Source organism: Nymphaea colorata, chromosome 1, assembly GCF_008831285.2.
Source record: "Nymphaea colorata isolate Beijing-Zhang1983 chromosome 1, ASM883128v2, whole genome shotgun sequence".
Classification (NCBI taxonomy): domain Eukaryota; kingdom Viridiplantae; phylum Streptophyta; class Magnoliopsida; order Nymphaeales; family Nymphaeaceae; genus Nymphaea; species Nymphaea colorata.
In genome coordinates, this window is record NC_045138.2 from 34,614,854 (window position 1) to 34,634,659 (window position 19,806).

The following is a 19,806-nucleotide window of genomic DNA, read 5'->3' on the forward strand; positions in this document are numbered from 1 at the left end:
CCTCACGTTTTCAAAATGCATGGGGGAGCATGCATCAAGCATCTGAGTTTCGGATCAATGTACTTTTGGGACATGAGATAGAAAGCCTTTGAAAGAACAATAAAAGAAAATACGAGAAGCAGTAAAATTAAATACAACACTAAAACGTCCATCTCGATCGGAGGTTGATTAATTGGAGTTGTTGGAATGGGATTCGGTAGAGCAGCAGCCACATCTGCATCCGATGTGAACTTAAAATGCTGCCGAATCCAGTTACCCGAAATCAAGTATCCGATTACAACGGAACCACCGGGCTACCTGTTTCCTTATCCCGACCCGCTCTACGGTTTCTCAGATGAAGATGGACTCGATTCTTCTGGAGCACTACGGATTCAAACCGATCAGATTCGGAACATACTCGATCTTGGTCTCCAACCGGAGCCGAGCCCCGAGTTTTGACTGCAGAATTCGAATCCGACTAAACCGGGCCCTTGAGAATTCTCTGCTACTTGATGCCGTTACTTTGAGTTGAGGGGTGCGGGCAGCGTCAGGTTTGGCTCGCCGTCTGAGTTCGGGCGGAGATCCATGGCCTCGTTGCTCTCCTGCTTCGCCATCTCCGCTCTCTTCATTTCCCTTCTCCCTTCTGCCCAATCCATCTACTGCGACGAGGATGATTGCTACGACCTCCTCGGGTATCGATTTACTCTTCGTGAATGGAAATTTCTTCCACCTTCGATTTTGCATAATCTCTTACCTGCTCTGTTTTTTATCCGACTCTAGCGTGACGCAGAGTGCGAGTGCTTCTGAAATCAAGAAGGCTTACTACAAGCTCTCTCTGAAATAGTAAAATTTCTGCCCCCGTTCCTCTGTTTTCTATTCTCTGTTCCTGTTGTTCTTTAGATTTTTCCGTGATTATATTCTTATTCTTCTTCTTTTTTCCAAACATATTTTGGATTGATAAGTCATCCTGATAAGAATCCAGATCCGGAGTCGAGGAAGAAGTTTATCAAAATCGCCAATGCTTATGAGGTAATTCTGTGGAGTCTACATCAAATTCAGATTCTTATATACTCATCTCCATCATTATTGCTGAAATGCTTTTCTTATTTACTATGTTGCTTATGTTTAGTTCTCTTACATGGTGTCTTATGTTAGTGCCCAATTCCTTGTGGTCGTTTGCTTTGATTTGATTGCCTAGCGGGGAATCTGTTGCTCAATATTTGATGAAAGTTCTTAACTTGTGCAGATTTTGAAGGACGACACCACCAGAGAGCAGTATGATTATGCTATCGCACACCCCGAGGAGGTACGCCAAAATGTCATTTTCTTCAGTTTGGAAGTGTTTCTATAACAACGAGACATTATATAATTAGTCGAAAAGTTTTCTTTTTTTTTCCATTCTGATTTTCGCCATGCTGATAGCATTTTTGTTCTTAGTTCTTGTTTTTCCATTTCATGATTTTCATATTTCTTTCCTATGTGTAGTTCCTGAATCTGGTTTAGATTTTGCGGTTTTTAACTACCCGGCACATATCTCCCCTTGGTAAGTGCCATGGATTTTGGCCCCATAGGTGGGTCAGCTGGCTCTTTACTTAGGACTATGGATGCCTGGTCAAAAAATCATTGCAGTCAGTTATTTTTCACTGCATCTAGGTAAAAGCTGGTCTCTAACTCTTGGTTCTCATCAAAATCACCTGACAGTGCAAACAAAAGACTTCTCAGTTGTTTCCGATTTATTCACATTAGTGCCAAAAAAAAAAAACTCAACATGATTTTAGGTTTATCTTAAACAGTGGTTGTTTACTAGTTTTCTGGTCATAAACAATTAATGCGATTTTACATTGATGTTCTTGCTGCAGGTGTTCTACAATACAGCACGTTATTATCGGGCATACTATGGGCACAAGACAGTGAGACTCGACATGAACCTCTTTGACTGTCTTTCTTTGTACTCAAATAATTGAAATTTTATTTCTGGGCTCTCTAAGACAATACAGAAAGTTTCTGAAACCTATTTTTCCTGGGCAGGATCTGCGGGCAATTTTAATTGGTCTTCTATTAGTTCTTTCAGCGTTTCAATACCTGAATGGATGGTCGAGGTACAAGCAGGTACTAAGATGTTTGAAAATAGAGTGACTCTGTTATGTGAATTAATGACTTTAGAGATCATGTCTTCAGCTTTTCCAGCTACCTTCTGTTTCTGTTGGGAACTGCAGATGCTTTATTTGACTTTGCTCACAGACCTTTCTTTATGCATTGAGAGTATAAAATAATAAGCTTATATTGATATATAGCCATAAAAGGTTAACGCACCATGGAATTGGATTTATCACCTAATGCTTGTCTCTGTTGAGCCTGCAAAAATTCTAAAACTTTTTGGTGTCAGAGACCATCTGCGGGAGAGGTTTATGTGAATTCTAGTATGTAGGAATATAATATTGATTATTGACCAATGAAGGGTTCAGTTTTGTTAATCATATACATGCAAGTAGCTTGGTGGACTTCTGAGCTGTATACATTGTATTAAGCACTAAGAGACTGCTATAACTTTTTTCCTTTACGTTGCATGCATTCTGAACCATTACTCCAAGAAATATTCATATGTCAATTTTTTTGGTTAGATAGAACACAACAGAACAGAGAAAGTATTTCCTAGAACAGGGTAATCATCATTTACTAAAACAAAGTAATGGTTGAACTTTAAAGTATATTGCACAGTTTCTGGTGTTTCAGTTTGCTTTTCTTTGGTATCCACTAACATGCTATGGGAGCTATATTTCTTCTTTTTGCAGGTAAAATAATATTGTTTTTTTCTTTCTTTTACTGCTGGCGCAGGCTGTTGCGATGGTGAAGCAAACTCCAGCTTATAAAAATAAGCTCCGTGCTCTGGAACTTGAGCGTAATGGAGGATTATCAAACAAGAAAAAGGGTTTTAAACAGATAAACAAGTAAGAAAAATTTGTTATCTGTAATAATGCAAACAGAAAAACTAAAATTTATCGGTTTTTGTGTGTGTGTGTGTGTGTGTGTGTGTGTTTTTTCCCCTTTCATTTTACCCATCCATATTAGTTATCTACTCTCCTTGTGTTGCCACCAGTTAAGACTGTCATTTGACTTGTTATTTTCCTTTGCTGTTGATTTTTTGTTGCTATAAGCTGCTAGTAGACTGATATTATTAATGCTGGTCCCTGAAACGAGAGAGATAGAGGTTAGAAATCTCAAGGACAAGAAGCTTACTCCTTCCTGTCCATTCATCAACAGACAGAATTTACTTCTCCAGATAATCATGTATAGGGGTGTGCAACATGAGCTGGTTCAGCATGTCAACTTAACATGCTAAAATGTATGGGTTTGGGCTACCCCATTATCAGAAGGCCAGACCATTGCCCACAATCAGGGCCCAAGGGTCTGACAAGGGCAGCCTATGACGATATGTAGACTGTATGCTTGCTACAAAGTCCAAATGACTATGAACTAATATTAGCTGAAGAAATGTATTTCTTTCTTCCTTTTTAAATCATTTCCATATGTTTTAATTTTTAAAATTGTTTAGATCAGCTTTTGAATCATCAGGGTCGTACATGTTTTAGGCTTTGTTGTTGGTCCAAAATCAATGACTGAAAACGTTTTGTTCTTGTAGGCTCAGAAAATATATTCTTTTGTTTGAAGAAAAGGTTTAAAAGTTGGTTGGCCTATAGGATTCAAATTATCTCAAATGTACCTATGCCATCAGGTGAATTCACACAGCTTGGATTGTGCCTTCTCGTGCTACTTTGTGTGTATGATTCTTTAGAATAAACCTATACCTATTATCTGTGCATGTAGTCACACACACACACACACACACACACACACACACACACACACACACACACACAGAGTCATATGGGGGAACGTATAGTTTAGGGGCAACAACCAGATAGCTTAAAATAGATTATTGATGTCCTTCTTGTGTAATCTAACATTATAAATATGATCTTCAGAGTGATTTGATAGGAAAATATAAACGACTTTTTTGTGTTTCAATTTTTCAAATATGTTATTTTTATTATAAAAAATTAATAGCTCGTAAAACACTGCAATTTTGATAGTAGAAGAATCAATATTTTTTTACAAAAGTAGCTTGACTAATAACATATTGTGCACTAATTCAGCAATCACAAACATGTTAGCATGTTGATTTTCTGTTTTAATTTTCCTTTTTAGTAAGAATTATGTGGTCTGCTTCTTGTTCTTGTCCTAAATATGATACACTGGTTTGGCTGCTGCACGGGCATTGGGAGCTGCTTGGGTGTGGCATTCTTCACAGACAGAAGAAGAAGAAGAAGAAGAAGAAGAAAATGGAAGAGGGGAGGACCTGGCTTGTGGCAGTAGGAGGAGAGGCACAGGCACAGGCACAGCTGAATTAGGTTAAGGGTTTGGGATTTTATGCAATCAAGGACTTATATTTTTTTTTAAACTTTCCTTTGCAAAGCGAAACTCATTTTACAGTGTCTTTTTTAACATTTTGCTTTCTTACTTTTAAAGTCCTCTTTGATTACAGTAAGAGACTTACTTTATGGTTTATAAAGTGATTCTTTTGACTTCTAACTTTTTAATATATGTATACGCACATACATATACATATATATGTATACATGTTCATAGGAGGATTTAAATCTGCCGGATGTTTGCATATGACTAAGTAACATTTCATTGTAACCATTTTTAAAAGCACCATAAACGATTGCTACATCATAAACTGTTAGTAATGTTCTTGTGGAGAAGGTTTTTTAGGACACATTTTAAAATTTTAGCCATCATGTAATAACCAGCATTCCATGTGTTTGAACACTCACTCGCACACTCACATATTTATATATATTCAACCAAGTTTTTTTTAAGGAGCGTCACACTTGCAACCATGTGACATGGCTTCTTACAATTTAAGTCACATTTAATGAGAGAAAGTGGAGATCAATAACTAAGAAGTCAAAAATTTTTAGATTTGGTGGTAGATACTCTGTAATGCCCTCTGCCTATGTGTGCATGTGTGTTAGGCGGCTCTAAGGTAAAGATATCAGCTTACTGTGGCCCGGGTGGACCAGCCCGTGGATTGACCATAGTTTATTAGTTAAAGCCTAATTTCCCATCAAGTCATCTACACAATTGAGAAACTACTTTTAATGTCCTCTGGTGGAGGATGCACCTGAAGTGGATGTTTCATTTCAGGGATTATAGCATGCAGACCATGGGTAAGGTTCCCTTGGCATGTTACATAAATGTTATTTCTATGGTCTCTTCCCCTATGGTTCATGGCATGGTGACATATGTAGGCGATATTTTTAAAATATCAAGAATTTATTGCTAAAGCAAGATAAGTCATTTTAAAAGGAAAAACCTCACGTTATTTCAAAATATTGCAAAAAAGGAAACTTGCCGTGCTACCTTCGTGATGCTTTTCCCTTTTTATGAAATAGGTTCTTTAATGTATTTTTAGTACATGTTTCCTTCTCTTGTTTGTTTTTGGGATTTTAAAAAGTATTTTGATTTTTATCAGCATATGTGCGAAAACTAATATAAAACTCTTAGTTTTAAAATTTATACTATTTTTCTTTAGATTTCTGAATTCTTGAGATTTTTCTAAGAATGAATAACTTTCTTGATAAAATTAATTGGCAAAAACCTTGCTGATGAAAACCTGAGAAGTATATTTTTTATTATGTTTTGTAGCTGTTTTTGCTTTCTATTGTTGTGTAGATGTTCTTTTATTGCTTTTATGTGTTTGTTTGTACACCCTCCTTTGTATGTAGAGACACTTGGTTATGGTGTAAAGGATTTGGAACAATTTAATTATTAGCCCTGTGATTTCAATATAAAAATGTGCTATAACCACTCTTTTATGTCAGGAAAGTGGGAGAAGAGCTGAGTAATGAACTTGAGTTGCAGATTCAAGGTGCAGAGAAGCCCTGCATTTGGAAACTTATTGGCATTCGGTTTATCCTACTTCCTTACACTCTTGGCAAGGTACTAAACTAATTGAGTTACATTTCTAAACGGTAGCCTTTTCAATTTTTTGCAGTCTGTGTTTCAGCATTATGCACTGAAGACTTTGTGGTTAAAGCATTTCAAGTCTTAGAAATTGCAAGATTTGCTTGTTTTCTCAGCTTTTATTCTGGAGAGCTTGTTGGGCTTGGAGGTACCAGATCACAAGAGCTGCCTACTCCTGGGATGATGCTTGTTACTTGACCCGGACATGCCTCAAAATACCTCCAGATGTGTGGGGAAACATGGGTACTTAACTACACTTTCACTTTTTTCGTTTCATTTTCAAGCTGGCGGTTTGTCAGCATAATAGTCAATCACTAATTAGTGGTACCTAATGTTGGTGTCCGCCTGTTGGTTTATAGTTTATACACAAAGAATTGGTCAGTTGGTTGTCGGGCTCTGTTTATGTATCTTCTCTTGTGGTGGTGAAACTCTTTGTTTATGGATGGGGACTTTGCCCTTGTGAGGAAATGTGCTTATGGAAAACCTGATGGGAAGACGTCATGCTTAGCAAGCAAAAGGACAAATCAGTCTAAGAAAGAGTTGACAAAACTAAAGGCTGATGGGACCAAGGGTCTGTTCTAATGCATTTGAGGTTTGTCCATCCAATTTAGAAAATTTGAAAATGCAGGTCAATTCGCTCTCCTGCTGCATTAATTTTTACATGTTGAGCATGTATTCGAACACAAGAATTGTGCTTGTTTTCAAAAGAAAAAGTAGGAATTTGTGCTTTGGAACGTAAACTCAATCATTCTTGACCCATCCTTTTCATTAAAAACTCTAGCAGGAATGCATGTAAGCGTGGACGAGAAGGGGGGTTATTAATGGTTTGGTTTTGTGCTTCTTTTGTGTCATGAAATTCTTCTATTTGAATCATAATCTAAAATATTTCGCTTGTTCTGACCTTGTGGTTTTTTTTTGGTTGTTTTTTTGTTGTGGGGGGTGGGGGGGTGTTGGTGATGGGGGTTATGGCATCTGTGTTTCCAGATGATGCTGTGAAAGATAATCTTGTACAGAAGCGCTTGTGGAAGAGATCCAACATGGAAAGCTACCTTGCAGAATTGAGGAGGGAAGGGAGGAGAAAAAGGTAGCAGGCTAGCAGCGGGGCCAACTTTCCATCTCAGTATTTTAACTGAAGTTTCCTGCATTCATTGCTTCACCGACCTCCTGGAGCAATGAAGGAGGCCTTGTATTTCCTTTATAACTTGACGGGCTGATTAATTTTACTTTCTATGTATACCTGGCTAATGCAAATTAGGATGGTTTAAGCAGATAATTGGAAGACCATATGAGGTTCTCATGAAGAGGGGAAGTCTTTGATCTATTCATTTTTCATGTGGTTAAATTTTATTTGTAGATGCCAGTCATGCTACACTTAATTTCCAATTGCTACACTTTTGTCGGGCTGATTAATTTTACTTTCTATGGATAACTGGTTAATGCAAATTAGGATGGTTTAAGCAGAGGAATAGAAAACCATATGAGGTTCTCATGAAGAGGGAAGTCTTTGATATATTCATTTCTCATGCGGTTAACTTTTATTTGTAGATGCCAGTCATGCTGCACTTACCTTCGAGTTACTACACTTACCAAGTGAAGTCTTTACTCTGTGCTTCGTAGGTCGTACTTTGATCCATTCATTCTCTGTCAATACTAAAAGCCATTTATTTGCAGATGTTAAGCGTCGCAATAATGAAATCCTAATCCAACGTCTAAATTTTCTGTCCGGAATCGGTGGAAATGGACTTGCTTTACCTCAGTCGAGCATAATTGAGAAATTATAAGAAAACGCCTAAGCGGCCTGGCCCTATCGAAACATGGGCTTTTGTATGACATGCACAATTCGACCGATCTATTCATATGTTAGTCGTTTTTTTTTTTAAGAACGTAACAGACGAATGCCCCGTCCTGATGTTTGATCCAACGACGGTATAAGTACGCCAATTGCAAATATGGAACGCCAACTGTTTGAGATTAGTCGCTCGCAGATGAGCCTTTCTGAAAATTGAAGTACATAATTTTATGGTCAAACCTCTATTTTAGTACTTCAGCTACTTGAGAACCAGTAATACCACAAAGGTTGGGAAGTGTTGCCGCTTCAGGCGTCGGCCCTGAACCCATGATTTCTATTGCATTTCTTGGGCTCGATGAAGTTGCTAGAAAAGAGCCCTCCCCATGGACACACTGGGAGGGTAGGGTAGCAAAGTAAAAATGATACTATAAGCATTTGGTGACTTTAGTTTAACCATCAAAAGTACAAATAATGAATGATGATACAACAAGATAATTCCGGTTGGGAGGAAAAGAAAAGAAAAGAAAAGAAGACAATCCCTACTCATCTTCGCGTGAGGAATGAGGCAAACAAACATTTTCTCACGAGCCCTTCCAGAGGAACAGGCAGGAGCTGATTGCTCGCTTGTGTGAAACAATGTCACCCAACCTGGTAAAGACATCTCCTTCTTGCAGTCAAAACCCAGACTTCGGCCGAAGGTGGCACCTGCGGCGGATCAGGTCCTAAACTGGATAAGATCCAGATTGGATCCGAAGCGGCAGACCTAGCGAAGGAGGCGGGCAGGCCGCCGCTGGGCTCCCGAGTCCGACGTGAGCGCGAGGCTCGCTCCGTACAGTTTACTCTCCACAATGTCCACCTGAAGGTGGGGAGAACCTCAAGACCAATCAGGGACGACAGAAATCGGGAAGTGCGGTGCAATACTGCCGTCTTCGTGATCTTCTATGGCTAAGCTTGTTCCTCGATCGGGAGATGCCGTGTTCGCGAGCGTTGAGCGCGTGGTAGTTCGCCCTATTTTTTCTCTCTCCAGTCGGGCAATGGTGTTTTGTTAGCTTCTTTCAACTCCCTAATGTTCCGCTCATTTTTCTCTCTTTGTCGTTCCTTTGGCATTCGATTTTGCGGCTGGGAAAGAATGCGGAGTTGTTCACTCTCACATACGGAGCGATCGTGCGACAGCTCCTCACTAATCTCGAAGAGACGGAGGAGGTCAACAAGCAACTCGATCAGATGTATGCGTCCCCTTCTTGTTTCTCTTTTCTTGGCCTTGTTATTTTAGATCTCTATTTATATGCTGTTATTTGTTCGCACGTTTTGAGATCATCATGGTGCTAGTCAATTACGACTGTAGATGTTAAATTTAGCGGAACAGGCCTTTCATGATCCAATGATTTAACGGCTTTTTTAAGAGAGTTCGAAAGAGGTATAAAGTAACACGAGCTCCATGACAGCGTTCTGTCTGATATTTCCCCGTCTCTGTGGTCAGTGGATACAGTTTCAAAGTTCTTTATAGCGGATTCTGTTTGTTACACCTTTTAACTTCAGGGCGCGGGTTGTTTTACGAACTCTGAAACCTGGAGCTACAATTGTTAGTTGCCGTAGCGTTGATACCTGGATGACGGCTTAGGCGAGCCCTGACTGGTCTGGGATTTTTTGGCATAGGAACGGAAAAAATTGGTTCTTTTTTTAGGCTGTTTCCGTTGGTTCTCTTTACCTATGCGCTTTATAGCACAAATACCACCAATCGTAGATATATCATCGAATGTTGAACTTTTAATGGGCGAAAATTCTGGCCTTCCAAACGATTAGTTTCTGAGGACCTACCATCTTTTTGAACCGTGAACATGATCAGTAACAAAATATATGGTGTGAATGTTAAGACGACGAATTCGTTTGTAGTTTCAGCAAAAAGGAGGGTGTTATCTGGATGAATGGTCCCAAATCTGGATGAATGCATGGGACCTCACTGCTAGGTACGAAGAGTGAACGGCGAGAAACGTGGAAATTAACAGAAGCAGCGGCTAGTCGGCATTCCACAAAGAGATTAACTTCTCTTCCTCTTTTTTCTGGTTATTATAAGTTTCAGATACTGATATTTTAGTAATTCCTTTTCTTCTTTGACCCTTCTTTAGTTCCAGAAATAACTCCTACGAAACTTCTCACTCAAACTTGCTTGATATTGTGTGATGAGACCTGGACAATGGATCATTACACTAAAAGGCTTCTGTTGTTTCACAAATTTGTCCTTTTCTATGAATGTTTGTGAAAAATGTTTATGCGTGCATATTTGTCTGTCTATGCATACAGTGTGAGTTTCAGAAATCTTCTAGCTTGTGTTTTCCTGGCCATTGGAAAACTTGCAGTTTTCAGTTTTTTTCCCAAAAATGCAAAAAGTTTTAGGCAATAATAAATGCATCAACACATTGAAAATTAACTACTAAACCCATTAATCATATAAAATTGAAAATTCTTACTCTGTGTGACCTACAGGAAGAAAATGTTTCATGAACTTTTGATGATAAATCATTTAGGTGATGCACTAGCTGGGTAATATGGAATATGAATATAATTTTAGGGTTTGGTTCAGCTGTTTTCAGATTTACATTATTGGCTTTCAACTTGTTCCAATGTTCATGTGAATTTTGTCATGATACCTTTTTCAATCACAACATAAAGTTTTCCAGTTCAGTATCTTTCTGGCTAAATATGCATTACTTGGGCTGAAGATCCTGAATCCATATGATTGACAAAACATAAGGTTTAATCCGTATTCATTTCAGAAAACTTGAAGGTAGTGTTTGATGGCTGGAAATATATTTCTTGAAAAAATGGAATGAGAAAAATCTTTCTTATTTCCAATTTTGATGTGTGTGTGATGACTGAGAAACAAATTTCCAGAAATTTATTTCTTAGTTTGATGAAATAGAAATATATTTCTAGGTTTAGGAAAAAGAGGAAGGAAGGGAAGGAGGGAGGAGGAAGAAGGGAAGGAGGGAGGAGCACCAAATTCCTCCCCATCCCTTCTTCCTCATCCCTTCTTCCCCCCCACCCACCCCCCGACCTTCTTCCTCACCGTCCCTTCTTCCTCCTCCCTCCTTCCCTTCTTCCTCCCAATCCCTTCTTCCTCCTCCCTCCCTCCTCCTCCCCGTCCCTTCTTCCTCCTCCTTCCTCCCCACCCCGTCCCTTCTCCCTCCTCCCTCCTTCCCTTCTTCCCCCACCCCACCCTCCCTCCTTCCCTTCTTCCTCCTTCTCCCTGCTTCCTCCTCCCTTCTTCCTCCTCCCTGCTCCCTCCTTCCTCCCCGTCCCTTCTTCCTCCTTCTCCCTGCTTCCTCCTCCCTTCTTCCTCCTCCCTCCTTCCCTTCTTCCTCTTCCCTCCTCCTCCCTCCTTCCTCCCTGTCCCTTCTTCCTCCCCAATGGTAAAAAAAATAAACCGGAAAAATATTTCCGGCTTTCAGCTGGAATAATATTTCCGGCTCTCAGCTGGAATAATATTTCCGGAATTTTTTTTCCGTTTTCAGCCCCAACGGTAAAAAAAAAATTCCTGTTTGATGAAACTGAAAAAATTTTGAAATTTTGAAATAAATTTCCTATGCTACAGTAAAATTCCAGCCTATCAAACGCTACCTACGGTTCTTTATGTCTGATTTTGGTCTCCAAGTAGCCACTCCCCAACAATGGAAGCTGGTCGTGAGTCTAATGCTTAAGACGCCTCTTTATTGATTCAAGTTACATCATTGGCACCTATGTCACATGGGTACGGGTACGAGTATTGGTGCGGGTACGGGTACGAACCACTTTAAAAAAACTTGGGTGCGGGGTACGGCCGTACACACACACACACGCACACGCACATATATATATATATATATATATATATATATATATATATATATCAAAAAATATATATTCAGACCGGTATAACATATTCACACACATATATGTATAAGATCCAACTCATTTGGTGCTCTTATCTAAAAATATATCTGAGATCTGGTTTTTAGACAATGATGCTTGAGTTTTAGGCCAAGATTGGATCTATTGCTAAAATCTGAAGTTGCCTTAATATGACTTCATTTAGATAGCATGCTCCGATCTGTTCTGTGTTTGTGAGTCTGACTCTTATTAGATCCAGAACTCAATCCATTAAAATCTGAGTTCTAATTACTTATATCCAAAGACCCATTTGGGGGCGGTGGGCAAAAGACCCGAATCTCTCTTGAAAACCCTAACTCTTCTCTCCCTTTCCCTCTTTCTTTTTCGAAGAGTAGCAGCAGCAGACCCGGCGGCAGCAAGATGCCCTAGCTCTTCCGTTCCTTTCCCTCTTTCTTTCTTGGAGAGTAACAATGGCAGACCGGCCGCGGCAAGATGCCTTAGCTCTTCCCTCCCTTTCCCTCTTTCTTTCTCGAAGAGTAGCAGCGGCAGACCGGCGGCGGCAAGATGGGGCGAGTGATGGAAAACAACGACGATGGAAGGCGCAGCCAAGAAAAGCACCGTCTGTCGGCCACGCACGACCACCGTGTTTCAGAAACTCGACATAAATGGAGAAAACGATTAAAAAAAAGCTAATACCATCGCCAGACACCACTTGCCTTCGCCGTTGCCTGCCGTTCGTCGGGTGAAGATGGAAGTGGAACGACAGAAATGAAACGTAAAAGGTAGGGTTCGAACAAATTAACGTTAAATTCATTCTTTAAAAGTTAAAATGGAAAAAACGTTTTAATTAAAATCGGACAACTATAGACCCGGTCAACTTTGACCGATTCTGAAAACGGTCGAAAATGACCGTGGGTGCGTTGACCGCACCCGGTACGGTCAACGCCGCATTCCCCCGTACCCACGAACGTACCCGTACCGGTGTCGTACCGGTACCGTGCGGGTACTCCTCCTTAAGAGGAGTACCTGTGTGACATAGATTGGCACCAATGTTATAAAAGGCGTAGCGTATCGCGTATCGGTCGGGCCGACCTATACGCCGTATCGCAAATGTAGCGTAGCGTATCGTAAAATTAATTTTTTAATTTTAAAAAATATTTAAAAATCAGAAAAAATAGAGAAAAATCATTAAAAATCTGAAAAAATGAACGAAAAATCAGAAATCAAGAAAAATGTATTCAAATATACAAAAGATCATCATACATAAAGAACATTCATGTGTATCAACAACACATTCAAAAATAAGAAATTAGATATTCAAAATAACATAATAAGCATCCATCACAATTTTAAACTTGAAAATTTTATAAAATTTTACGACTTGGAGTCTTAGGACTTGGAGTTTTAGGACTTAGATTACATCACAATTTTATAAGTTCAAAATATATAGTTATCATCTTTCATGATTTAACAATAATATCTCCCAAATCAATGAATCCTTGGTTATTTTTGATGAAAATGTGCAAAATCTCTCCCTCCTACATCTCTTGGAGTCTTTAAATACAAGAAGAGAGAGAGAGAGAGAGAAGTGTTTAAACTTTAAAAAATAAAAAAATTTGTGTTTTAACCCGTATACGCGTACGATACGCACATGTATCGCGTATCGAAGATGTATCGTATAGGTTTCTTTGACCTATACGATACGTATCGTACGATACAGATAACATTGATAGGCACCATGTTAAGGGTAGAACCATATTCATTTTCAGAAGATTCTTTATTTCTTTTTATGTGGGATTTTGGTCTCACAAGTCACGGTAGCCACTCCCCAACAATGGGTTCTCGTTGTTAGTCTAAATGCTTAAGATGCTGCTTTTATTCAAGGTCAATGATTTGAACTAAATGTGACTCTGCCATTAGCTAGATTGTTTGCTGTAATTTTTACCACCTTTTACACTTTGAGTTTGTGCAAATCAATATTTTGGCTGTTTTGATGAAATTGTTTATGGTATTTGGCTTTTCTTGGTAGTACTGGGCACCCCTTCCATAATCAGTAGATTCCTCTCTTTAAACTCTTTCTGGGTCCTCATTGACCTAATTATATTGACAAAAATATTGCATCTTATGCAGGGGATATAATATTGGAGTTCGTCTTATTGATGAATTCTTAGCAAAATCAAATGTTTCTAGATGTGTTGACTTCAAGGAGACAGCTGAAGTAATTGCAAAGGTAATATGGGAGGAAGTAGAAACCTGTTCACTGTTTTGTCTAAGTAGCTTGACATTGTGATTATTATTATATTCTGTAAGTCTATTTGCAACAAACAATTTATGGCCATGCAAATGTGTTCCTCTGATACTATTTTACTTGTTTATCATTTTCTTCTCTCTTCAATTGTGTTGTTAAAACAAGCCTTGCCATCACGTTTTTCTTTTTTTAATCCCTTTAAAAGGCAAGAGAAAATGTGAATTATGCAAGTTTCTGTCATATTTTATTTCATTTCTTTTTCTTTTGCTTTTCTCTTTGATCTTTTCTTTAATAGATGGTTTTGAAAAGATATCTTATATGCTGTTTTACTTGTCCACATTCATATTGTTGTCTGTTACAAATAAATATGACTCCAAGGTTCAAGTATCTAACAGTCAGCTGTAATTTTGTGTTTATACTATGGCTTTTGATGTTTGTTTTGTTCATATGGCATTGATTTCATTTGAAACTTGAAAGGTAAACAGGACACTGAGAACTTGGGTGGAAGTGCTTACTGGTCAATATGAACCGTCAGTTATCATGTTAATTTGTTAGTACTTTATCTGACAACATATAGCTACCAAAAAAATTATTCGAAGCTGCTTCAAACTCACCAACTCTAATTATCTATGACTTCTTGCACCAACTCTATATTGTGTTACTCATACATCATTCTCCAAGTCTCATGTACCAACTCTTGCAATGACATGCAATATTTATATACATTGTCCACCTCTAATTGCTCATGACTTCAAACATTGGAACATGAAATTCTTCTCTCAAGTGCTTGTTCCACCATTTATGTTCTTTCTGAATAAAAATTGGGTGAAGGAGGTAATCACAATTTGTTTTCCTCCCTTTCTACCTTAGTACCATTGTTGTACTACTTTCTGCCTTTCATGCCTTTCGTGGTTTTGGTTTTCCCTTTAAGAATTAATGGTGTCTTCATAATTCATATTGTCAAACAGGTAGGCTTTAAAATGTTTTTGGGGGTGACTGCAACTGTTACTAATTGGGATGCTGAAGGAACAAGTTGCAGTCTTGTTCTTGAAGACAATCCTTTGGTAGATTTTGTGGAGCTTCCAGATACCTGCCAAGGCCTGTACTATTGTAATATCTTGAGTGGAGTTATCCGAGGAGCACTGGAAATGGTAAGCTGTGCAACTTGTTCTTCTTTGTATGTTTTATTCACAGCTAATTTTATTCCAAGGTATTGACATGCATTTATGAGTCCATGTTTGAAGCTGATTTGGTATGTGACACAATGGTCTGCTCTCTGTCTTGATATTGCATGTACTTCTGCCTGTTGTAGGTTGTTACTTGGTAAAGGGGTTTTCCCTTTTTAGCACTACTGTGAAATTGTTTGGGAGGAGCATGCAGAAAGACTTGGATAAAACACAGAGTGATTAGAACATGCATGAGGTGCTAAAGGATGATATATGTTGGTGTAAGATCTTGCATTATTAAGTTGTAGTATACTACTTTCTGCCTGCCATTTGTTTTTGTTTGTAAAGAAACCTCTTGGTCCAGCAGTTATCATCACTAGATGGATGTGTAGTGCTTTTTTTTCTGATTCCTGAAGAAAGCATTTTCTTTCTCCTAAATGAGAGGACTTCATGGTTATTGGGTTGGCTCATTCTCTTGTTTAATTTTCCCTTCCTTTTCTGGGTTTATCATGCTGTTGACAGATGCTGTACTGTAAAAATCAGCAAGTCATTTTCCTCAGATATTCCTGATAATTGTTAAAGTTTTGGTTGAGAACATTAGAAAATATAATTTCTCCTAGAGTCCTGAAGCTTTTTGAATGACACTGAGGCTAGGAAAACATTATGACAAAGTATTATCCTTTTAGTATTGCTTGTTTCATTGAAATATTTTCATCAGAAGAATGCCAGGGACACAATTGCAGAATACATATCCATGCAGCTCAGATGGTCATGGTCTTTCATCCATCATTCAGCTTCTTTGTGATCTGTATCCTCCAATATAGATTATAGACTAGCATGATAAACAATGTGGTTTGTTTGCCTTGGAAAAAAGGTGAGGTATTTGCCTATCACCAACATGCTCATGTGGCCCATCACTTTGTTGCTAGGTACTGGGCTCTGGTTCATGGATCAAGAGTCGCTCCTTGTGAGTGGCCCAACCAGAATAACAGTTTGGGCATTTCAGAAAATCTAACTGGCTATATGTGTGTGTATGTACCGTGGAGTGTGAGAAAGAGATACATGTTTAACCAGTGGTACTCTGAGATCGGTTTTACAACGTTAACATTTTTCACTCGTTTTTCCTGACTCTACGTTATAGATGCGATCTTTACCTTGAAATGATAAAATTATTAATCTATAAAAGCATAATCTTTCTAAAATGTGTAGATAAAATTTTATAAAATTTAAAAAGCAACGTCTGAATTTTTTCTCTTGTACTCATGTGGCATGTTCAAGCGACATGGTTTTAATGTCTTAACATGCAAATCAAATTTGCGCAGTTCTTTTCCGGATGAGATGAAGGGAATGGCAAATTAAGTCCCAAAATGGGATTGGCTTAACACCCCCACCCCCTTACACACAAATGTGTAGATAAGATTTTATAAACTTTAAAAATCAACGTCTGATTTTTTTCTCTTGTACTCATCTGGCATGTTCAAGCGACATGATCTTAATGTCTTAACATGCAAATCAAATTTGCGCAGATCTTTTCCGGACGAGATGAAGGGAATGGCAAATTAAGTCCCAAAATGGGATTGGCTTAACACCCCCACCCCCTTACACACATATATCATTGTCAGATTGTTGCCATTTTCTTATAAAAGAATATTAAAAATGGAAATATCGTGGCTTTTATCCTTTTTTTTAGAACCAACGGTTTTTAATATGTTTAGTTTTAAGTGGTTTGTTTGAAACAGCAGTAGAAATTGCTAGTTGTTTTAATCTTTGTTAATATTTTACAGCAAAATGAGTGAAAACTGGAGTTCATAAGTTTCTATTATTTGTTAATATTTTTAATTTTTTTAGTTCATGGGATTTTCCCAAGGAAAAGTAGACTTCCTGATTAATGCTTGTGAAGGCCCTGCATATGGAAACCTGAGACCAATGTTTGTGATATATATATATATATATATATATATATATATATATATATTCACATAGAATTTGGATCAGGATTAGAACATATTAGATCATTTGGAAGCAGTGCTACTTGTTTATAAGTCCTATATGATGTATTAGATGAGATGGCTAGATGCAAGGTCCCACTATCATAACCAAGGGGTCTGAAGTCCAAATCTTTTAGGGGCTAACACCGAAAATTTCTCTAATGGAATGAGAAAGAAAAATATTTCAAATACTAGATTTTGACCACCTGAAATTAATATTCCCTCTGATACTGGATAGTTTGCGCGTTTGATCTTAAAACCAATGTTATAAAAGGCGTAGCGTATCGCGTATCGGTCGGGCTGACCTATACGCTGTATCATAACGTATCGTAAACGTAGCGTAGCGTATCGTAAAATTAATTTTTTAATTTTAAAAAATATTTAAAAATCAGAAAAAATAGAAAAAATTTATTAAAAATCTGAAAAAATAAACAAAAAATAAGAAATCAAGAAAAATATATTCAAATATAAAAAAGATCATCATACATAAGGAACATTCATGTGTGTCAACAACGCATGCAAAAATTAGAAATTAGATATTCAAAATAACATAATAAGCATCCATCACAATTTTAAACTTGAAAATTTTATAGAATCTTAAGACTTAGAGTCTTAGGACTTTGAGTTTTAGGACTTATATTACATCACAATTTTATAAGTTCAAAACATATAGTTATCAACTTATCATCTTTCATGATTTAACGATAATATTTTCCAAATCGATGAATCCTTGGTTATTTTTTATGAAAATGTGCAAAATCTCTCCCTCCTACGTCTCTTGGAGTCTTTAAATACAAGAAGAGAGAGAGGGAGGAGTGTTTAAACTTTAAAAAATAAAAATTTTTGTGTTTTAACCCGTATCGTACGATACGGGGTGTATCGCCCGTATCGTACGATACGGCCCCGTATCGCACGTATCGTGCGATACGTGTACGATACAGACGCGTATCGTCTTTAAACAGCGTATCGTATAGGTTTTCTTGACCTATACGATACGTATCGTACGATACGCGTCCGTATCGTACGATACGGATAACATTGCTTAAAACTACTTCAAACTATGTTATTCTTGGGGTTGTTTATAAATGTGAACTTTGTTGTTACAGGTATCAATGAAAACTGAAGTCTCGTGGGTTCGAGATATGCTGCGGGGAGATGATGCATATGAAATCAGAGTCAAACTTCTGAAGCAAGTTCCAGAGGAATATCCATACAAAGATGATGAATAGCTCTGCATACTGCAGGTGCTTGTTTTTTTCATGTTTTTGCAGTGATTCAAATTCTATGTTTCTTTAGTTTGAGATTGAACAAAAAACGCCATCTAGGATGATATGATGACTATCTTAAAGTTATCTTTTCTGTATTTTACAAGGGCCACGTTTACTGTCAGCATTGAAAATCGCTTCAGAATGTGATAAGAATTCTTATGTTGAATTCCTTCTAAAGGATAAAATTGTATTTAGGTATCAGCAAATTCCTGTATAATTTTACCTTTTCTTTGTGGGCAGGCACTGTGCTTTTTTGATGTGAACTGCAGACCAAAAAACCAAATAGCTGTACTTACTCTTGCTTTCATCTTTATCAGTATGCCTTTAAAGCATCCTTGTTTCGACAGGAACTGTGGCATACTGCCAAGTGTAACTTACTGGTCAAACCTGTCTCATGGAAATTGTAGGCATACCATTTTATAGGCAGCCATCGAAGAGATTTATTACAGGTGTGGATGGTCATGAATTCTGAAGGACAGTGTCCTCTAATACAAGTAGACAAATTGTAAGGTTGTATCTGCTTGGCGATTGTGTTTCCTTTGTTGATCCAGTCATGTTCAAGCTTTTTGCTTTGATCATTCACAGATTGGAGCAAGTAATTTCTATCTGATGTATTTCTGCCTGCCGAGGGATGTTCATAAGTGGTCTGGCATGGCTTGCATCAAAGGCAGATGCAACCACGAGCTTTTTTTACCTTCACATCAAAGCTTTTTTTTCTCCTCTCCTCCTATATATATATATATATATATATATATTTATTTATTTTAATTGCATGGAATGTGGTTGCATCTGTACTTGTTTATTTCATGACAAGCAAATGAGAAAAGCATATAATTCTTCAGATGGAACTTTCCATTAGGTTCCTGTGTTTCATAATAGATACATGCATGGGAGGGATTAAACTTGTAGGTGGTGACGAATTCATTAGAGTACTTCCCAAATCCTGCACTCGGACTCTGTTGGAAAATGTATACTATTTATGTACATGTATATTTCTACGCAAAGGTGCGCATTAAGTGGCCTTTCGTCTATATGTAATCACCAGCTTTACATGTCATGTCCCTTAATGGAAAGGTTAGCTCTAGTTGACATTGTATCTCTAAATGGTCTTCCTCTATTAGGCTTATGATTAGGTAAATGGGCCGCGGTAGCGCTTACGGGACTTTTAGCAACACGGGTTTGAGTTTGTCTCCTCTTCGATTATAAATCTTTTCGCATCTAGTACGTAGCGTTTGTATGATGATTGCCACCTCCCTGTATACTGATTTCTTAGTAGAGTTACCCATGAACTTTTTTTTCCGTCTCGAAAATTAGGCGTCGTCACCCTATCGTGGAATCTTCTCTTCAGTCCAACGAGTGTTAAACTGGAGCGGGTGATTGATGATGGCCTTGTTCCTGCTCATTGGTACTCATTGCAGCAAATGGCTCGGGACCGCTGGCGTCGATCCCCAAGTCACTGTGATCCTATGAT

At 38.0% G+C, this 19,806-nt stretch overlaps 2 protein-coding genes across 5 annotated transcripts; both read left to right on the forward strand.

Moving 5' to 3' along the window:
- Positions 1-457: 457 nt before the first annotated feature.
- LOC116267809 (dnaJ protein ERDJ7) lies at positions 458-7,310 on the forward strand. The gene is made up of 10 exons (XM_031649910.2): positions 458-671; positions 760-822; positions 942-1,008; positions 1,226-1,285; positions 1,839-1,889; positions 2,008-2,088; positions 2,815-2,927; positions 5,868-5,985; positions 6,126-6,252; positions 6,994-7,310. The coding sequence occupies exons 1-10, from the start codon at positions 565-567 to the stop codon at positions 7,095-7,097; spliced, it is 891 nt and encodes a 296-aa protein (XP_031505770.1). The 5' UTR covers positions 458-564; the 3' UTR covers positions 7,098-7,310.
- A 1,159-nt stretch (positions 7,311-8,469) lies between these two features.
- LOC116246107 (uncharacterized) lies at positions 8,470-18,960 on the forward strand. Of its 4 annotated transcripts, none has more exons than XR_007572318.1 (6): positions 8,470-8,796; positions 8,927-9,024; positions 13,796-13,895; positions 14,882-15,064; positions 15,226-15,360; positions 18,174-18,306. XR_007572318.1 is itself a non-coding variant. In XM_031617812.2 (6 exons), the coding sequence occupies exons 1-5, from the start codon at positions 8,740-8,742 to the stop codon at positions 18,294-18,296; spliced, it is 561 nt and encodes a 186-aa protein (XP_031473672.1). In that variant the 5' UTR covers positions 8,486-8,739; the 3' UTR covers positions 18,297-18,311; positions 18,440-18,574. The 4 variants fall into 4 exon arrangements, 3 of the variants coding, with proteins under 3 accessions (XP_031473672.1, XP_031473671.1, XP_031473670.1); XM_031617812.2 differs by lacking the exon at positions 15,226-15,360 and adding an exon at positions 18,440-18,574 and having other exon boundaries at positions 8,486-8,796; positions 18,174-18,311; XM_031617811.2 differs by lacking the exon at positions 15,226-15,360 and adding an exon at positions 18,576-18,960 and having other exon boundaries at positions 8,488-8,796; positions 18,174-18,311.
- The last annotated feature ends 846 nt before the right edge of the window (positions 18,961-19,806 follow it).